The sequence below is a fragment of the Orycteropus afer genome, unplaced genomic scaffold (genome assembly GCF_000298275.1).
Source record: "Orycteropus afer afer isolate SDZICR_OR568_19922 unplaced genomic scaffold, OryAfe1.0 scaffold00080, whole genome shotgun sequence".
NCBI classification, from domain to species: domain Eukaryota; kingdom Metazoa; phylum Chordata; class Mammalia; order Tubulidentata; family Orycteropodidae; genus Orycteropus; species Orycteropus afer.
In genome coordinates this window covers 11,124,759-11,143,894 of record NW_006921667.1, presented here as the reverse complement: position 1 = coordinate 11,143,894, position 19,136 = coordinate 11,124,759, and the positions used below count along the sequence as shown (strand labels likewise).

Here is a 19,136-nt window from a genome sequence, read left to right as displayed (position 1 = left end):
CCAGCCTTCTGGTGAGCAGTCAAGTGCCTTCGGCACTATGCTCCAGAGCTCCTAGATATCTTATAGGAGACATATATTTTTAATCCATTCTGACTTTATTTTGATTTTTGTTAGTAAGTTTAATTATTTCTTTGTGAATTTTACTGTAATTGTTATGACGTGATTACTTACATTAAACATGTAAGTGTAATGACTGATATTATTTAATTTAAGTATAATTATTTGTGTTAAATGTAGTTCTTAATATGTTTGAATTTAGGTCTGCCATTTTATTACTATTTTTTTCCTTCTGTTTTGCACTCCTCAGTTTTCCCTTTTCTGCCTTTCTTTTTAGATAGAGTTTTTAAAAATATTTATTGAGCTTTTAATTGTATCTCTTTATATATATTTTTTAATGGTTGCTTTAGGGATTACAATGTACATACTTTTCACAGTATTTTATCACTTCAAGTGGGATTTACAAACCTTATCACCATATAGGTTCATTTACAATTCCACTTATATGTTGCAGTTGTCATCTACACACCAGAAAACCCCATCAGTGTCATAATTTTTGCTTTTAACTGTTATAAGTTAAAGAATTTAAGAGGAGAAAAATTGTCTATTGTATTTACCCAAATATTTACTGTATCTGTTGCTATTCTTTCATTCCTCGGGTTCATAGTTAACATTTCTGTTATTAGTTCATTTGTGTCTAAAAGATATATTTTTCTTTAGCAATTCTTTTAGAGTACATCTGCTGGCAAAGTACTGTCTCCATTGTCCTTCACTGAGAATCTCATTCTTGAAGTAATTGCCACTCAATAAGAATTCTGGGTTGATAGTTCTTTTCTTTTACCACTTTAGAAATGTTATTTCCCTGCCTTTCTTTATGGTTTCTGGTGATATATCTACAGTCTTGAGATCATTATTCACCTATACTTAACACATTTTTGCCTGGTAACTTTCAAGATATTTTCTCTGCCTTTAGTTTTCAATGGGAGCTCTGGTGGCATGCCCAGAACATTTGACTGCTAACCAGAAGGCTGGCGGTTCAAACCCACCAGCCATTCCTCAGAAGGAAGGTTGGGCAATCTACTCCTGTAGTGATACTGCCTTGGAAACCCAAGGAGGAGTTGCTGTGAGTTGGATTCCACTCGATGACAGTGAGTTTGGTTTGGTTAGTTTTCAGTAGTTTGGTTATGGTGTCTGGACAAGAATTTCTTTGTTTTTCTTCCTATTTGACATATACTGAACTTCTGTTTTTTGTTTTTGCCAAGTTTGGGAAGTTCTCAACCATTGTTTCTTTAAAAAAAAATTTTAGCATTTTCTTTTTCCTCCTCACATTCAGGGACTTGAATGACACAAATGACAAACATTAGGTTGTTATTGTTATGCAGAATCCTGAGATTATGTTCACTTTTTTTCTTTTTAAAATTTATCTGTCTTCAAATTCACTTACTCTTTCTTCTATCATTTTTATTCAGCTCTCGGATCCTTCCAGTGAAATTTAAATTTTGTAGCTTATGTTTTTAGGTTCTAAAATTTTTTTTGTTTTTGTATCTTCTTTATTGGGGTTGTATTTCATCATTATAATAAGATCATTTTAAAAATATTTATAGTTCCAACATCTGTGTCATCTTGGGGCTGGTGTCTATTGATTGTCTTTTCCATTGTAATGAGGTTTTCAGATTCTTTGTATATCAAGTAATTTTGGATTGTATCCTGGGCAGCTTGTTTAAATCCTGTGGAAAATGTTAAAGTTTTTGTTTTAGCAAGTAGTTGACCTAGTTTGATTTAGGCCACAAGTTCTAACCAGCCTTATGTAGATTGTGGTTCCAATGCCAGTTCCATTTTCAATGCCTTTGCCATCTGGATCTTACTTGCATGTGTGCCTCCCTGTGGTCAATCTGAGACCTGGCCTGTGGCCTACCCCATAGTTCAGTTCTCAGAGCCTTGGGTAAGCTCTTAGAAGAAGATTCATGCATGCCCACATCAGGGGTAAGCCCAGGAGTATATGCACAACTCTGTAAGCTTTTGTGAGCTTCCTCCCTCCTTTCAATGACGTGCATGGCACTCTGGCTCCTAAGGACCCTACTTCCTGGTTGTCTGGATAGAATTCTGGAGTTTTATTTTTCCTGTACTTCGTACAGGAGTTCTGGTGGCGTAGTGCCTAAGGCATTTGACTGCTAACCAGAAGGCTGGCAGTACACACCCACGAGCCACTCCTTGGAAGGAAGATTGGGCAATCTACTGCCATAATGATACCACCTGGGAAACCCAAGGAGGGGTCACTATGAGTTGGAACCAACTTGATGAAAGTGAATTTGGTTTGTTTTTTGTTTTTGGTGGTTGCTTTCAGTGTATTGAAACTTACTGAGTATGGAAGGAGGTTATATATTAATGCTTCTTAAATTTGTAAATAAAACTTTTTGGGAACCTAGAAGTTCTTATGGGAGCTCTGGTAGCATAGTGGCTAAGGCACTTGACTGCTAACCAGAAGGCTGGCGGTTCAAACCCACCAGCCACTCCTCAGAAGGAAGATGGGGCAATCTACTTCCGTAGTGATACTGCCTCGGAAACCCAAGGAGGGGTCGCTATGAGTCGGGTCCGACTCGACGGCACATAACAACAACAACAACAACAGAAGTTCTTACTCTTTTCTCCAGGTTCCAGCTGCCATTATTCATGAAGAGTAGAAAATCGCTTAACAAACGTTTTTTTGTGTTTGTATATATTACTCTTAAGTGGCCTAGGGTTTTCTGAATATGTCTTTGTTTTGTTTAACAATGAAGGAATTTGTGTCATTAAAGTCTCAGAAGCATATTGAGTTAAACATTAGTGTTTTTATTCTTAAATTAAGTCAGTGAAAGGAAGGGTATATCTTAGTTCTGTATTTCTAAAATGAAATATAGTGTTTTATTTAAGGATATCAAAAACTTCTTTCAATAAATTCAGTCACCCAGAAAATAAATGTGTGTTATTATCTACACAGGTTCTCACTGCATTTATCTGGAATTGGTGGCCGTTTTTGGTTATTGGAAAACCAAGCATTTAGAAACAACCTAAGCTTTTATTTTTAAAGGCTTTTGGACAGATATTTTCTGTAAAAACCAGTGTGTGTGTTTTGTTAGTAATTTGTTCATAGTTGCCATGCAATAAATGTTTACTGAAAAAATAAAATTAGCATGGATTAATTTAGTTCTGTTAAAAGATAAAATTATCCTGAAGTATCTTCATAAAATGCTATCTTTCATCAAAGTTCTGGTTATGGAGAGGATTAATTCACAAACAAGCACAGCCACCCATTCCCAAAAGTATATCTTTTTATAATTTTGTATGTTGGAGATAATACTGTCTTTGAAGCCAGATCTGAGCTTTAGGCCTGAACTTGATATTTTCTTGACCTTGAATAAGTTACTTTTTTTTACATGAATTTTCTTATCTATAAAAATAAGGATAATAACTATTTTCCTTACCTAGTGTGGAGCTCTGGTAGCATAGTGGCTAAGGCACTTGACTGCTAACCAGAAAGCTGGTGGTTCAAACCCACCAGCCACTCCTCGGAAGGAAGGTTGGGCAATCCTACTTCTATAGTGATACTGCCTCGGAAACCCAAGGAAGGGTCGCTATGAGTCAGGGCTGACTTGACGGCACATAACAACAACAACAAAAAAAAGTGTTTCTCAAAGTATAAAAAACTCCCTGCTTTCAAGTTGATTCTGACTCATAGTTTCCAAGGTGGTATCTCTATGGAAGTAGATTGCCCGGTCTTCCTTCCGAGGAGTGGCTGGTAGGTTTGAACTGTCAGCCTTCTGGTTAGCAGTCAAATGCCTTGGCACTGTGCCACCAGAGCTTCCTCTCAAAGTGTGGTTTGCATAACTATAGAGGTCTCAGACTTTTTCAGTAGTTTCTGTGAGGGCAGAACTATTTTCATCATCATTTTAATATGTTACAGATAAATGGATTTTTTTTTCCTTCACTATGTTGACATTTGTAATGATAGTGCAAAAGTAGTAGTAGATTTGTTACAAAACTGTACTAGTTGAGTAGTCATCGTACTCTTCACTGCCATGTAGAAAAAATAAATGGCAGTTTTATTTAAGAATGTTTTCAGAGTAGTAGATACTCATTTTATTAAATATCAGCACTTGAGCACATCTTTTTATATTTTTGAAACCAAACACAAAGTTTGCTGCCTTAACTCAAGTGAGAATAAGAGAGAAATACAGAAAAAGTAAGTTGGATTTTATTTCTTACAGGAAGAAAGGAGACAGACAGAATAAATTATCAAAGAACTACCTCCCTGAGCAGAGGGCTTAGGGAGCTTTTATATTTAAGAGGAGAATAATGAGGAAATTATACATATTCATTAAAATTCTGAGATACTAGCGTCATATGAATAAGGTGGCCGGGTCAGATCTTGGCAAGGAAGTTGATGGCAGATTCCTTGCTTCTCTTAGGGGTCTGTCTGGAAACTGATGGCACAGTTTTATCACTTTCCTTATTTTTAGTTCCTTGGCCAAAGTTTTTTAGTTCCTAGAGCTGAACTTATTATGAGATGGGGTGAATACAGAGGTGCATAGCTCATCTCTGCACATGTTTCAGGGCAAGTTCCTAACCTGAGAAAAACAACTTCAGGAAATATTAGCCTCAAAAAAACAGCAGCTAACACGATTAGCCAACTGGATTCATGCCCCTTTCTAATCTTGATCTTTGGGTTTTCCACTAGCACAGCTAAGCCTATTTTTCCCTTCCTGCCTGCATGTCCCCTGCCTGTCTCGATATTATTCTTATGTGAAAAAATGTTTTTTTTTTCTGAATAAAGTACTTCTGTATACTGAAGTATACTACTAGTCTCTAGGAATAACACTTAACGCAGTTTATTGTGTTAACAGAATTAACTCCTTTCTAAATGGAACACACCATTTTTAGTAAAAACAATGACTATAGACATACTGGTGTGTGGTGGTTATGTTTGTGTGTCAACTTGGCTGGGCCTGGTTGAGTGTTTGAGTGGCTGAATGTAGTATTCCCCATGATGAGACTGATAATCAGCTCCATGGTGGACTCTACTTTGAGCCGCTAAGTAGCTGCCTTAGGGATGTGGTCTGCTTCCTGTATATAAGGAGAAGGCTTGGGTAACGGTCTCTAGCTGTGGCATGCTTGAACCCTGCATGTAGCCTGTGTTGTTCTGCAACCTGCTATGCTCTACTGACCTTGGGACTTTCCATGAACTTGAGTTAGTGGCCTGCTGTGTGGTTTGGTAACATTGGGACTGTGCCTTTTTACTTGTCAACCTTGGGCTTGTCAGTCTCAGCAACTAGCAGCTGTCTGAGTGAAGAAAAGCCTCTAGCTTCAGTGGGCCAGGAGCAGGAGGCAGAGCTGAAGCCCAAGACAGAGGGGCTTTTACCCAGCCCCTAGAGCTAGAGCCTGGTACTTTGAACTTGGATGTAAAGCCTCCAAACTGTAAGGGAAAAAACTCCTGTTTGTTAAGGCCATCTCATTTGTGATAGATTCCTGTCAGAGCAGCACTAGATAACCAAAACATGTTGTTACTCAGACTTGGGTATTTGACAAATATTTTCTTGAAAATGAACGGTGTGATCTTGTCAACTCAGGGAAAACCATTGATAATATTTATTGCCCATTGATAAAATTTAACCTTTTCCAGTGAAAGTTAGAATTTTGGAAGATTTGTATCAACTAGTTTGAGCTTTGTCAGCTTTAAGGGGTATTCTGATAGTGCCTAAGGCACTTGACTGCTGACCAGAAGGCTAGCCGTTCAAACCCACCAGCCACTCCTCGGAAGCAAGGTTGGGCAATCTACTTCCATAGTGATACTGCCTCGGCAGCCCGAGGAGGGGTTGCTATGAGTCGGGTCCGACTCGACGGCACATGACAACAACAACAACAACAACTGATCATTGCTCATGTTAACTGTGTAATTTATTTCATCACTATATGATGAAATCTGTCAACATTTGGTAGATAATGAATAACTCAGTGAACCCATAGTTTCCAAAATACTGAAAAACGTATGTTAAAAAATCATTCAAGAGTAAAAGATTGATTAAAAATGGGAGGTAGACCAATGGATTGTAGTGTAACAGAAGACAGAAAATTCATTGATACAATTTAGATTCTACTATATAATTAGCCTTTAAGGAACTATCACTTACAGAGTTTTGGTGTATTATCAAAGACGAATATATCTACAGTTACCTCAAAAAGCTATTAACATACTTCTCCTTTTCCTAACTACTTATCTGTGAGGCCAGGTTTTCTTAATATATACATCAATCAAAATAGCATATTACACTAGATTAACTACCAAAACAACAACTACCAAAACAGATAAAAGAATACAGTGTTTGCTGTCAAGATACAGACATTAAAGAGAGTTTCAAAAACATAATACAATCCCCTTTTCTCAATAACTTTTTCATTTTGGAAAATAGCGAGTTTCCATTAAAAAGTGTTTTTTGTATTAATATCTAACAGGTTAATAACACACCCTTCCCTCACGTATCGACATGATTAAGTTCCAAAGACTAGACTATGTGAAATTGGCATTATGCAAAAATGGAGGATGACCACCACATCCTTACATCATTACATAACTGCCAAATTACATTATATGTAACTACCAAATTGTTTGATTACCTAACTGTCAAATTACATCATTCCATAACTGAAAAACCACTGAGAATCATGGCCCAGCCACACTGACACAAAACTTTTACCATCACAGCCAGCATTACTCCTGCCTCATATGTTGTTGTTGTTATGTGCCGTCAAGTCGGACCCAACTCTTAGCGACCCCTCCTTGGGTTTCCGAGGTGGTATCGCTATGGAAGTAGATTGCCCAACCTTCCTTCCGAGTAGTGGCTGGTGGGTTTGAACCGCCAGCCTTCTGGTTAGCAGTCAAATGCCTTAGGCACTACGCTACCAGAGCTCATATGTTAGCATTCTTTATTGCCAGACATACATTGTTAATGGGCAGACTACCCAGATAAGTAGATTTTTTTGCTATTGTTGTAAATGTGGAATGTTGAATAACGAGATAGTCAATAAATGAGAAGGTGTATTAACTGAATATTTTCTCCTTATTTTTAATTTCTAGTACTGTATATATTTATAGGTAATAACCCAGTGAACAAAAACTCTTTAAATATCCTCAGTAATTTTTAAGATTGCAAAGAGGTCCTCAGACTAGAAAGTTTCAGATTCATTTGTTTTAACCTTCTAGAGTTGAAGGTCAAGTGAATGAATTCTTGTACAGGTCCCCAGTTTATAATGTATTCAGGTTATGATGAACCACACTAAAAATTGCCAGTATATCTGGAATATTGCAGCTTCCTAAGAGGAAATAACAGGAGAATACATATTGGGAATATGGAAAAAAAAAAATCCTGAGTTACATGAACATGCTCATTGGGCTTTTGATCAGGTTAATATGATGGAACTGATGGTTGGAAAAATCATCCATATGGCAAGAACACTGAATTTAGAATTTGATATCGTTGATGTAGGATCACATCATAGATTCATAGATCATGAAGAAGGGAAATTGACAGATCAGGATTTAATGGATTTTGAAAAGGAAAGAAATGCTGAAGAAGAAAGAAATAATGAGAAAGAAGAAGAATAATTTTCAAAAAATTTTACAATGAAAAGGTTAGCTGAAGTTTCTCCTAAACTAAATCAGGGAATTCAGTTACTTGAAAACATGGACTCAAATGCTGATCACTCTGCTAAAGTAATTAGGCAGATTCAGGAAACAGATGTTACTATGACATATGTAAAGAAAAAAAGTACCATACACACAGCTCTCACTAATTTTCTGACAAAAAACACCATCCCCATTCCTAAGGATAATCCTGATGATCCAGAATCTTTTAATAAAGTTTTATGATTTGGGTAAATTTTATGTATGTATGTATAAAAATATATCTGTAAGTTTGTATGTAATGTTTCTAATCACCAGAAACAAAGATTAGATTTATAATGATATTGATAATACAAGGCAATAATAATGAAAACTGGGCGAAAAAAAAAAATACTCAGCTTACATCAGAACCTACTTAATGATGGGTTCATCAGAATATAACCCCATCGTAAGTCTACCTGTATATGAAATCAATTTGTAGGCTTTATAATTGTACATTTTAAAATAACCTGATTTGCTGTTATTTATACTGCTATGCAAGTCCAAATTGGAGTTCTGGAGCAGAGACCTAGAAAGAGCACATTCAACAAATGTTGGCAAAGATGTGGAGAAATTGTAACCCTTATCCCTTCCTGGTGGGAATGCAATGTGGTGCAGTCATTGTGGAAAACTGTGTGGTAGATCCTCAAAAAACTGAAAATAGAACTACTATATGACTCAGCAATGGCACTCCTAGATATAATACCCAAAAGACTTGAAAATAGACTCAAGTAGAGACTTATATACCAACATTTATTGCTGCATTATTCAAAACAGCCAAAAGATAGAAGCCACTTAAATGCCCATGAATGAATGAATGGATAAACAAAATATGGTACATCCATACAATAGAATACTACTACTAGCCAGTAGAGAAATGAAGTCTTAATACAGACTACAATATGGGTGGAGCTTGAAGACATACTGAATGTAATTGGTTAGTCACAAATGAACAAATACTGTATGACCTCATTTATATAAAAAGACAAGAGCAAGCAAATGTATAGAGACCAAATTTTCGTAGTGGTTACCAGGGGTGGAAGGAAAGGGGAGTGGAGGATATTTTCTTACGAAGGACTGAGGTTCGGTTTATGGTGGTGGAAAATTGCATCATGTAAGCATAGAGTTGTATAGCCACTTAATGAAATTACTGTTAATAAATTACCCACCTGTAAAATGTTGGATTGGGTAAAGTTGTGTGATATATTTATAGCAGTGACCAAAAAGAAAAAAAATAGTAGTTGCTGGGGCTGCTTATGTACAACCAAAATCTCATCAATTTGGTTTGGAGATTTAGGGTCATGATTTCATAGACAATGCAGTTTTGTTGTTTTTGTTCTACCTCCTGTTTTGTTGTTTAGTGCCTATAATCTTAAGAGCTCCATGTGACCATTCAAGTTAAACATTTAGTCTGTATTCACCTGGAGCAACAGAAGAAGGAGGAGAATCAGGAATAGGAGGAGAAAATAGAATGTGTGGCTGATTGCCTCCATGCTATGAGACTAGAACTGGAGGGTGCCTGGCTACCATTTCTGAACATTTTGAGCAAACATTCTGATCAGAAAGAGGAAAATGCAGAACAGAATTTTAGTTGTTCATGGACTCCAGAGTTTCTGGAGCCTTGAGGGCTAGATGAACCCTTGAAACTGCTGCCCTGAGATAATTTTATTAAGTGGTAAATTATTGATTTCAGTCAAGGTTTACACAGCAGTTTAGATTCCCATTCAACAGTTTATACACAAATTGTCAACTGTTATTGGTTGCATTCTTCACAGTGTGTGAACATTTTCAGTATTTCCATTCTGATTGTCTATTTCCAGTAATCTAGTTTCCTTTGCCTGAGATAATCTTAAACCTTAAACCTTCAACCAAAGCTGTATCCTGAATTCTTTGTACAGCTGAACAGTAGCTTAGATTAATTAGTAAAAGATAATAATAAATGTATTCCTTGAACATTGTCTTCTTTTAAGATCTGTCTGTATGGGATAAAATTGATAATAGCAACTCAAAAGATTAGACAGAAAACTTAGGGGGCAGTGAGTTTATATTAATGGGGAAGAAACAGCTTGGAGAAGGAGCATAAAATAGAATGGTTGCACATTTTGAATAATATAATAAAAGTCACTGAATTTTACACTGTTAGATTGGTTTATCTTCTGTGTATATTCTGAACAATAATAAAAGTAAAATAAATTATTTAAAAAATGTGTTTGAATTTCTCATCAAAAATAAGAAAGCACATGCATAAATTAATTACTGTTAAGGAACTTGTTAGCTTATAAAGAAGGGGAAAAATTCACATGTAACTCTTCTGTGATACAAACAAGTAAGAAGCAACATGATGGAAGCTTGTTATTGTAACAACTATCTATAGAGGTGCTTAGACCCACAGCAAACGGGGTCCTTCTATTCATGAATATAATCCGTTGCTTTAGTTCAAGTTGCTTTTTTATATTTTAAATTGTTTTATTGTAAAAATATATATAAAAAACATCTTCCACCTCAACATTTTTTACATGTACAATTCAGTGAGTTGAGCATATGCATATTGTGCGTATTACCATTTGTTTCCAAATTGTTCCGTCACCCTTAACCAAAATTCAGTGCTACCTGAACAGTTAATCTTCTTTTCCCCATCTCTCCCACCTCTGATTAAAAAAATCAAACCCATTGCCATTGAGTTGATTCCTACCCATAGCAACCCTATAGGACAGAGTAGAACTACCCACATGGTTTCCAAAGCTGTAATCTTTATGGAAGTAGACTGACAGATCTTTCTCCATGGAGTGATTGGTGGTAACCATTGACAAACTTTGGTCTCTATATTAAATTTGCCAGTTGATATTTCATATGAATGGGATTGTACAATATTTGCTTTTTTGTGACAGATTTATTTCTCAGCATAATGTTTCTGAGGTTCATCCATGTTGGAGCATGCATAAAAACTTTATTTCTCCTACTGGTTGAGTGATATTCCATTGTATGTATAGACCACATTTTGTTTAGCCATTCATCTCTGATGTACATTTAGGTTGTTTCTACCTCTTAGCCTGTGAATAGTGAATAATGCTGCAGAGAAGATTGGTGTACAGGTTTCTGCTTTTAGTTCTTCTAAGTGTAAACCTTGGATTGAAATTACCGGGCCTTAAGGTAGTTCTGTTAACCATTATGCATTCACACTTGGAATGGGTAAAGGTTCCAGTTTTGCCACATCTTCGTCAATACTTACTTTCCTTTTTTTTTTTTTTTAATTTTAATCATAGCTATCCTGGTGAATGTGAAGTAGTATTTCATTGTGGTTTTGATTTGCATCTCTCAAAGAGCTCTGGTGGTGTAGTGCCTAAGGTATTTACTAACCAGAAGGTTGGTGGTTCAAGCCCACTAGCCACTCCACGGAAGGAAAACTGGCCAATCTATTTCCATAAAGATTTACTGCCTCAGAAACCCAATGAGGGTCGCTCAGTGGCAATGGGGTTTTTATTTATTTATTTTGTAATGACTAATGAAAGGAGCTCTGGTGATATAGTGGTTAAGGCATTTGGGTGCTAACCAAAAGGTTGGTGGTTCATACTCACCAGCCACTCCACAGAAGAAAAATGAGACTGTCTGCTTCCATAAAGATTTATAGACTTGGAAACCCAGTGGGGATCGCTCTGAGTCAAAATCATTTCAATGGCAGTAAGCTTGAGAATAATAATGAAGGCACACTGGTGGTGTAGTGCCTAAGAGCTTGCTAACTGAAAGGTCAGCAGATTGAACCCACCAGCTGCTCCGTGGGAGAAAAATAAAGAAGTCTGTTTCTGTAAAGATGATGCCTTGGAAACCCTATAGGGTGATTCTACCCTGTCCTATGAGATCACTATGAGTAGGAATTGACTTGACTGGTGGATTTTTGGGGTTTAATGACTTATGAGAGCCTTGGTGCCACAGTGGTTAAGTGCTTAGCTTCTAACCAAAAGGTTAGCAGTTCTAACCCAGCAGTTACTCCATGAGAGAAAGATGTAGCAGTCTACTTTGATAAATACCTGAAAGTACTTGGAAACTCCATGGGGCAGTTCTACTCTGTCCTGTAGGGTCACGAGGAGTTGGAATCAACTTGACAGCAAGGATTTTTTTTTTTTCCTTTCTTTTATTTAAAGACTAAGGATGTTGAGCATCTTCACATGTGTTTGTTGGACACTTGTGTATCTACTTTGGTGAAATATCTATTCAAGTCCTCTGCTTGTTTTTGATTGAGTTGTTTATCTTTTTGTTAAGTTCAAAAAATTCTTTATATAGTGTAGATATTAAACCTTTATCAGATAAATGGTTTCCAAATTTTTGTCCCAGTCTGTAGGTTGTCTCTTCACTTTGTTGATAAAATTACATGGTGCACAGAAGTTTTCAATTTAGGTGAAATTCAATTGACCTCTTTTATCTTGTCTTGTTCATACTTTTAGCATCATATCTGTGCTTTTTGATATTTGAAGTTGTTCTCATTTTCCTGCAGGTATTGAACAAGATGCAGTGAATACTTTTACTAAGTATATTTCTCCAGATGCTGCTAAACCAATACCAATTACAGAAGTAATGAGAAATGATATCATAGGTAAGCAGTGCTTGAAGCTATGGATAAAAAATTTACTATTTTTGGTTATTTAAATTTTTTATGAACAAAGAATCCAACCTGTCCCTCCTAGTCTGTTTCCAGATTATTATATGTGCTAGTAGCTCCTTTTAAAATTGTCACTTTTCTATGTTGGACCCATATTGTTAGATTTTGAACTGAATAACAACAGCAAGAGCAATATTAATAAGTACTTCTTACGTCCCAGACAATATTTGAAGCACTTTTCTTAGATTAAACTCATTTAATTTTTTTTTTTTTTTTTACTCTTTATTGTGATTTGGGTGAAGGTTTGTAGGGCAAATCAGTTTTCCATTCAACAATTCATACACATTTTGTTTCATGCCATTGATTGCATCCCCACAGTGTAACACCGTTCTTCCCACTTCCTCCCTGTATTTCCATTTTCCATTCCTCCTCCTTTCCTATCCCTTCCTGCCTTCCAAACTTTGTCCTTGGACAAATGCTGCACATTTGATCTCAGATGGTTGATTGATCTAAGTAGGGTGTACCTCTCCAGAATATTGTTCACCTTGTTCACCTATCTATTGTTTGGCTGAAAATTCAGGGTGAATTCAGTTCCAGGCTTGAAGGGTGACTAAGGGTCATAGTCTCAGGGGTTCGAGCAGTCTCTGTCAGACCAGTGAGCCTTGTCTTTTGTGATTTTGAGTTTTGTTTCACATTTTTCTCCCACTCTACCCAAGACTTTGAATGTGATCCCTTTTAGAATGGTTTCTAGTGGTAGCAGGGCACCATCTAGTTCTTGGAGGCTGAGGTTCGTGTAGTCCATTAGTCCTTTGGAATAATTATTTCCTTGCATCTTTGATTTTTCACATGTTCACTCTTCTTTGCTCTGGATGGTGAGAGACCAATAATTGCACCTTAGATGGCTGCTCACAAGCTTTTAAGATGCCAGTTGCTACTTACTGAATTAAGATATAGAACATTTTCTTTATGGACTGCTTTGTGCCAGTTGACCTTTATATCCTCCAACTATGGTCCTGAGCCACCAGGCCTAACACCTCATTCCCTCAAGATGTTTGATAACGGTGGGTGTTGGAGGGCCTGTGGGAGGCCAGGAAGCAAGCCAGTGGGTTTGGAGTGGCTAAGGGAGAGTAGTGATTTGGAGAGGCTGAGGGAGGAAGTGAGCAGAGTGGTTTGGGACAGCTAAGAGAGACAAACTTGTCTATCAATTTGTCATACTGTGGTGGCTATGCCACCGGTGTTTCAAATACCAGCTGGGTTACCAATGGTGGACAGGTTTCAGTGGAGCTTCTAGACTAAGACAGACTCGGAAGAAGGAAGAGGACATCCGCTTCTCAAAGAATTGGCCAGTGAAAACCTTATGAGTAGCAGTGAAACACTGTTTGATTATGATATATCTGGGTGATTTTCTTTGGGGGTTTATTATGTTTACAGTTCACTGAGTTGCTTGAATGCATATCTTTCCACCTTTCAGGATATTAAGGACTTTTTTTCCAATAAATCTTTGACAATTTCCTCTTTTTTTAAAAAAAAAAAATCTGTTTTAGAATTCTGATCCCATATAAGTTATTCCTGTTGATGGTGTCTCATATAATTCTTAGGATTTTTTTTAATTTAATTTTTTCTGATTATTTTTCTCAGAGATTATTATTAAGAAATTTGTCTCCACTCTTGCTAATTCTGTCTTCCATTGGTTCAGTTCTGCTCCTTTGCCCTTTCAACATGTAACTTATTTCTGAGCTCTTAGTACTAATCTGGATTTCTGTTTGCTATTTTTGTATGCCTTCTAATTTTTTTTTTTTTTTTTTGGTCAGCTTTGTTTTTTTGTCAGGGAAAAGACTGTGTAGTCACAGAACTTCTAAATGGTGAGGAAGGTAAGAGAGTTACAAGATAGAATGGACTGTTGTAACAAGTTCTGTACCTCACACCATACAGAAAAACGAACTCCAGATGGATCAAAGACTTAAATCTGAAACCTAAAACTATACAGTTCCTCAAGGAAAATCTAGGGGCAAATTTAACGGCCCTAATATATGGCATAAATAGACTATACAATAGCCAAAAGATGGAAACAACCTGAGGTGTCCATCAACTGAGGAATGGATAACCAAACTATGGTACATACACACAATGGAATACTATGCAACCCTAAAGAATAATGTAGAATCTGCAAAACAGCACATAACGTGGATGAACTTGGAGCACATTATGCTGAGTGAAAGAAGTCAATCACAAAAGGACAAATATTGTATTAGTCCATTATTGTAAAAGTTAAGGAAAGGTTTATCTACAAAACGAAACTTTCTTTGTTGGTTACCAGGGGTGGGAGGGAAGAGGAGGGAAGGCTGTTAGATAGATAGAGATAAGTATTGATTTGGGTGAAGAGAAGGGCAATGTACCAAATGTGAGTGACCAATATGGCAGCAATGAGGATGAGAAAGACATAGAGAGGTACATGGGAGGTACAGACAACAAATATGAACCCTTTTGTACATACAGTACTGCGTTGTCAGTGAAGGCAAGCATGGGTATATGGGTAGACAGATGGGTGAACAGGCTGAATGATTAGGTATGTCTATGATACGGGGAGTGTATCCAAGAACATATATAGGGTTGGCAGACAATGGTCCTGTAAATTTATGTGAATGATCAGAATTCCCAGGTGTATAGTGGAGTTGACAAGGGGCAAGGTTGTGGTCACTGCTTGGTCACAGCCAGCTACCCAGAGGGACCGAGTAGTTGAACCTATGGGCTTGGGACCATAGTCTCAGGGGACATCAAGCTCAACTGGCATAACATAATATACAAAACATTGTTCCACCTCCTACTTTGGCCAGTAGCGACTGGGATCTTAAAAGCTAGCAAGCTGCCATCTAGATGCAATGATGGGTCTCTCCTTATCCAGAGTAAAGAAGAATGAAGAAAACTAAAATTCATGGAAACAATTAGTCCTAGCGACTGGTATACCATCCAGTCTGCAGCCTATACAACGATGAGACCAGAAGAACTAGATGGTGCCCAGCTACCACTGTCATCCACTTGGAAGGGGATCTATGTAGGAGATTCTTGATAGAGAGGGAGAAAAATGTGGAACAAAACTCAAAATCATTTGGAGAGGAAAAAAAAGGGGGGGGGATGAGGTTTCCTGGTCCAATAGAGCCTGGTGGAACCACAGAGACTATGGACCCTAGGTCTGGAATTGAACCCACACCTGTGGTTTCCAGCCAAACAGGCACATGAATTGAACATTTATCTGAGGTAGATACACTCCTTGGAGAGAATAATCATCAAGAAAGAAGTGTTGCCTATGCACAGGAAGACAGCTCAGGGGGCAGGAGTCCATGGAGGGATGGACACTGGGAAGAGGCAACTATGGGGAGGAAGTGGGAGGGGAGCTGTTGCATTGTGGTAAACTATGGTCAATGTCATGAGACAAAGTATATATAAACTGCTGTATGGAAAGTGAATTTGCTCTGTAAATCTTCACCCAAATCACAATAATAATAATAATAATAATAATAATAAAACAGCATCCAAAATTTAATAAGGTATTGTCTAAGAGTACAAACATCTAGCAATACAATGAAGAAAATTAAGAGGACGATAAGCACAAAATTTAGTACTGTTCTCAGAGGGGAAGGAATGGACATAGAGTTACACAGGAAGCTTAAAAGTAGTCCTCTTTTTTCAGCAAAGAAGAATGAAGAAAACCAAAGATTCATGGAAACAATTAATCCAAGTGACTAGTATACCATGTGATCTTCAACCTATATGACTATGAAACCAGAAGAACTAGATGGTGCCCAGCTGCCACTGTCAACCACTCGGAGGGGGATTTATGTAGAAAATCCTGGAAGGAGAGGGAGAACAATGTTCAACAAAACTCAAAATCATTTGGAAAAAAAAAGAAGGGTGGGCCAGGTTTGGTAGTCTGATAGAGCCTGGTGGAACCACTGAGACTATGGCCCCTAGCTGTTTTTCAGTTCTGGAATTGAACCCACTCCTGTGGCTTCCAGCCTAACAAAAGAGAGGCATATGAGGTAATGTTTACACTAGATAGATATATTCCTTAGAGAGATCAATCATGGGAGAAAGAAGGGCTGTTTATGCACAGGGAGACAGCTCAGGGGGCAGGAGTGCATGGAAGGATGGACACAGGGAAGAGGTAACTATTGAGAGGAAGTGGGAGAGGAGCCGTTGCATTGTGGTAAATTGTAGTCAATGTCATGAGACAGAGTGTGTGTGAACTGCTATATGGAAAGTGAATTTGCTCTGTAAACTTTCACCCAAATAACAATTAAAAAAGAAAAAAAAAAAAATTCTCACAACTAGACCAATAAGCAAAATCATGATAAATGGAGAAAAGAATGAAGTTGTCAAGGATTTACTTTTACCTGGATTCACAATCAATGCCCATGGAAGCAGCAGTCAAGAAATAAGAAAATCCATTGCATTGTGTAAATTTGCTGCAAAAGACTTTTTTAAAGTGTTAGAAAGCAAAGATCATATTACTCTGTCAACTAAGGTATGCCTGACCCAAGCCATCGTATTTTCAATCACCTGATAAGTTTGTAAAAGCTGGATAATGACTAAAGAGGACCAAAGAAGAACTGATGCCATTGAATTACAGTGGAGGTGAAGAATATTAAATACACCATGTGCTGTCAGAAGAATGAACAAATTGGTCTTGGATGAAGTATAGCCAGAATTCTCCTTAGAAGCGAGGATGGCTAGACTTCATTTCACAAACTTTGGGCATGTTATCAGGAGAAACCAATCCCTGGAGAAATATATACTTGGTAAAGTAGTGGATCAGCAAAAAAGAGGGAGACTCTCAGTGAGATGGATCGACACAGTGGCTGCAACAATGGGTTCAAACATAGCAACAATTGTGAGGATGGTACAAGACTGGGCAGTGTTTCATTCTATTGTACACAGGGTCACTATGAGTTAGAACTAATTCAATGACACCTAACAAAAATAGCAACTTAGAGGAATATATTTGTTTGACCCAATATACAGATATATTTGTATGTAATATATACATATATTTCCTGAAATGTCATTTGTCCTGACTTTTGTGAAGTATTCTGATTTTTCTGTTCTAGGTTTTTGTTTCTCCTTCAAGAAGGAAGGTTATAGAAGGTTATAGAAGTCCCAACTCACAATTTGAGAAATACTGCCTATATAGTCCAGTAGTTAATGTGTGACTTACAGACTGCCTGGTTTCAAATCCTGGCACTAGTACTACCTTGGACAAACTACTTAGTCTCTTTCTGCTTCATTTTTCTCATTTATAAAATAACTCTAGTTATCCCACTGGGTTCTCCAGAAGATTAAATGAGAAGGTGGCAAACTCAGCAAACAAGCTACCCAAACCCTTTACAATAAAGATGTTATTGTTATGTGCCGTCAAGTCGGCCCCGACTCATAGCGACCCCTCCTTGGGTTTCCGAGACAGTATCACTATGGAGGTAGATCGCCCAACCTTCCTTCTGAGGAGTGGCTGGTGGGTTTGAACTGCCAGCCTTCTGGTTAGCAGTCAAGTGCCTTAGGCACTATGCTACCAGAGTTCCTTACAATAAAGATATGAGAAGCTAAATGAAACAAATATGGATGGTAATCCTAAAACCCTGAGTTTCTAAGGAAAGATAAAATGCTGACTAGAAAAATAATCTTAACGAAAACAGAGAACAAAGGAGTGGTAAACTGCCAACTGAACTGACACAGCTTGGCCAGTTTGAAGTTTTATAAGCAGTATTCCAAATTAGGGCAGGAAGTTGATAATCGGTTCCACTTGCACAGGATTGCATCAGCTCCCACACTAGTAAGTGGTGAACAGAAAGGTGAGATCTTACTCCTCATTTCCCCACATACTCTCAAGTGACCTGAAGTGTAGCCATCTCCCATCTCCATCTACCTTGTCACCAGTGACATACCCAATGCAGTCCCTGCTCTGCCTGTGGTTAGAGATGTACCCTCGGAGATTAGAAGCTCGGCGCACAGCACCCCCATGTTTGGAGGCATGAGCTCTCCATCTCCTTGGGATCATAAAACACACCATCCCAGATCAGGTGCCCCACACCCAGCCACCTCCCAGGCCAGCAGAAATTCTGTCATGGATTGGGTGCTCTGTCCCCAGCCTTGTTTCTGCCACTTTTTCCTGCTTCTTTGTGTGGACTGTGATGGTCTGTTGTCTCCGAGGCATCGTGGCATTGTTGTATTTAGATCTCTGTTAATTGTTTGTGAAGAGCAGTCAAGGGTGATTCTGGCTCTTCTTGGTGGTTTTTTATCATTGGACCATTGGTGGAGAAGGAGGTAGTGCCTCTCAATCAGTAAGTGAAGTTGCAAGAAGTATGGGTGTAGTTGTGTCTTATGGGGACTGTTGTTGTTTCCCACTCAGTTAGATACAAATTACAATTGAATAACCTTCAAAAAACTAAAAGCACATGGACAAAAAGCACACCATGTAATCACACAGGAACAGTAACAAATAAAAGAAAAAATGGAAAAAGAAGAAAAAACAAAAAACCCTGCAATATCTGGGGATAGGGCATTAAGAGAAAAAAAGTAGAGAAGGAGAATAATGAAGGAAAAAGAAAATGGGAAAAATGTAAAAAGAAAAATAAGGAATGGGGTTAACCACAAGCAAAAAGGAGGAAAAAAATACACCTTAAATTAAAACAAAAAAATTCAACCAGGAACAGGGGAATGAAAATAGCTGAAAACTAGGGCCTTGGAGGGGACGATTAAGAATAATAGTAAAAAGGACAAAAATATTAATAATAATAGTTGTTTTAATACAGACCAATACAAGCAAACTAATCACCAGAAAATGAAAGAAAAAAGGAAAAA

The 19,136-nt window shown here is 37.6% G+C and overlaps 1 protein-coding gene across 1 annotated transcript in view; it reads left to right on the top strand.

Annotated features, from left to right (window-relative positions):
- Positions 1–19,136, top strand: part of AKAP10 (A-kinase anchoring protein 10) — a 183,949-nt gene that overhangs the window by 60,933 nt on the left and 103,880 nt on the right. The window contains exon 5 of the mRNA XM_007941489.2: positions 12,180–12,278. Coding sequence (XP_007939680.2) covers positions 12,180–12,278 — 99 coding nt within the window. The remainder of the gene's footprint in view (positions 1–12,179; positions 12,279–19,136) is intronic.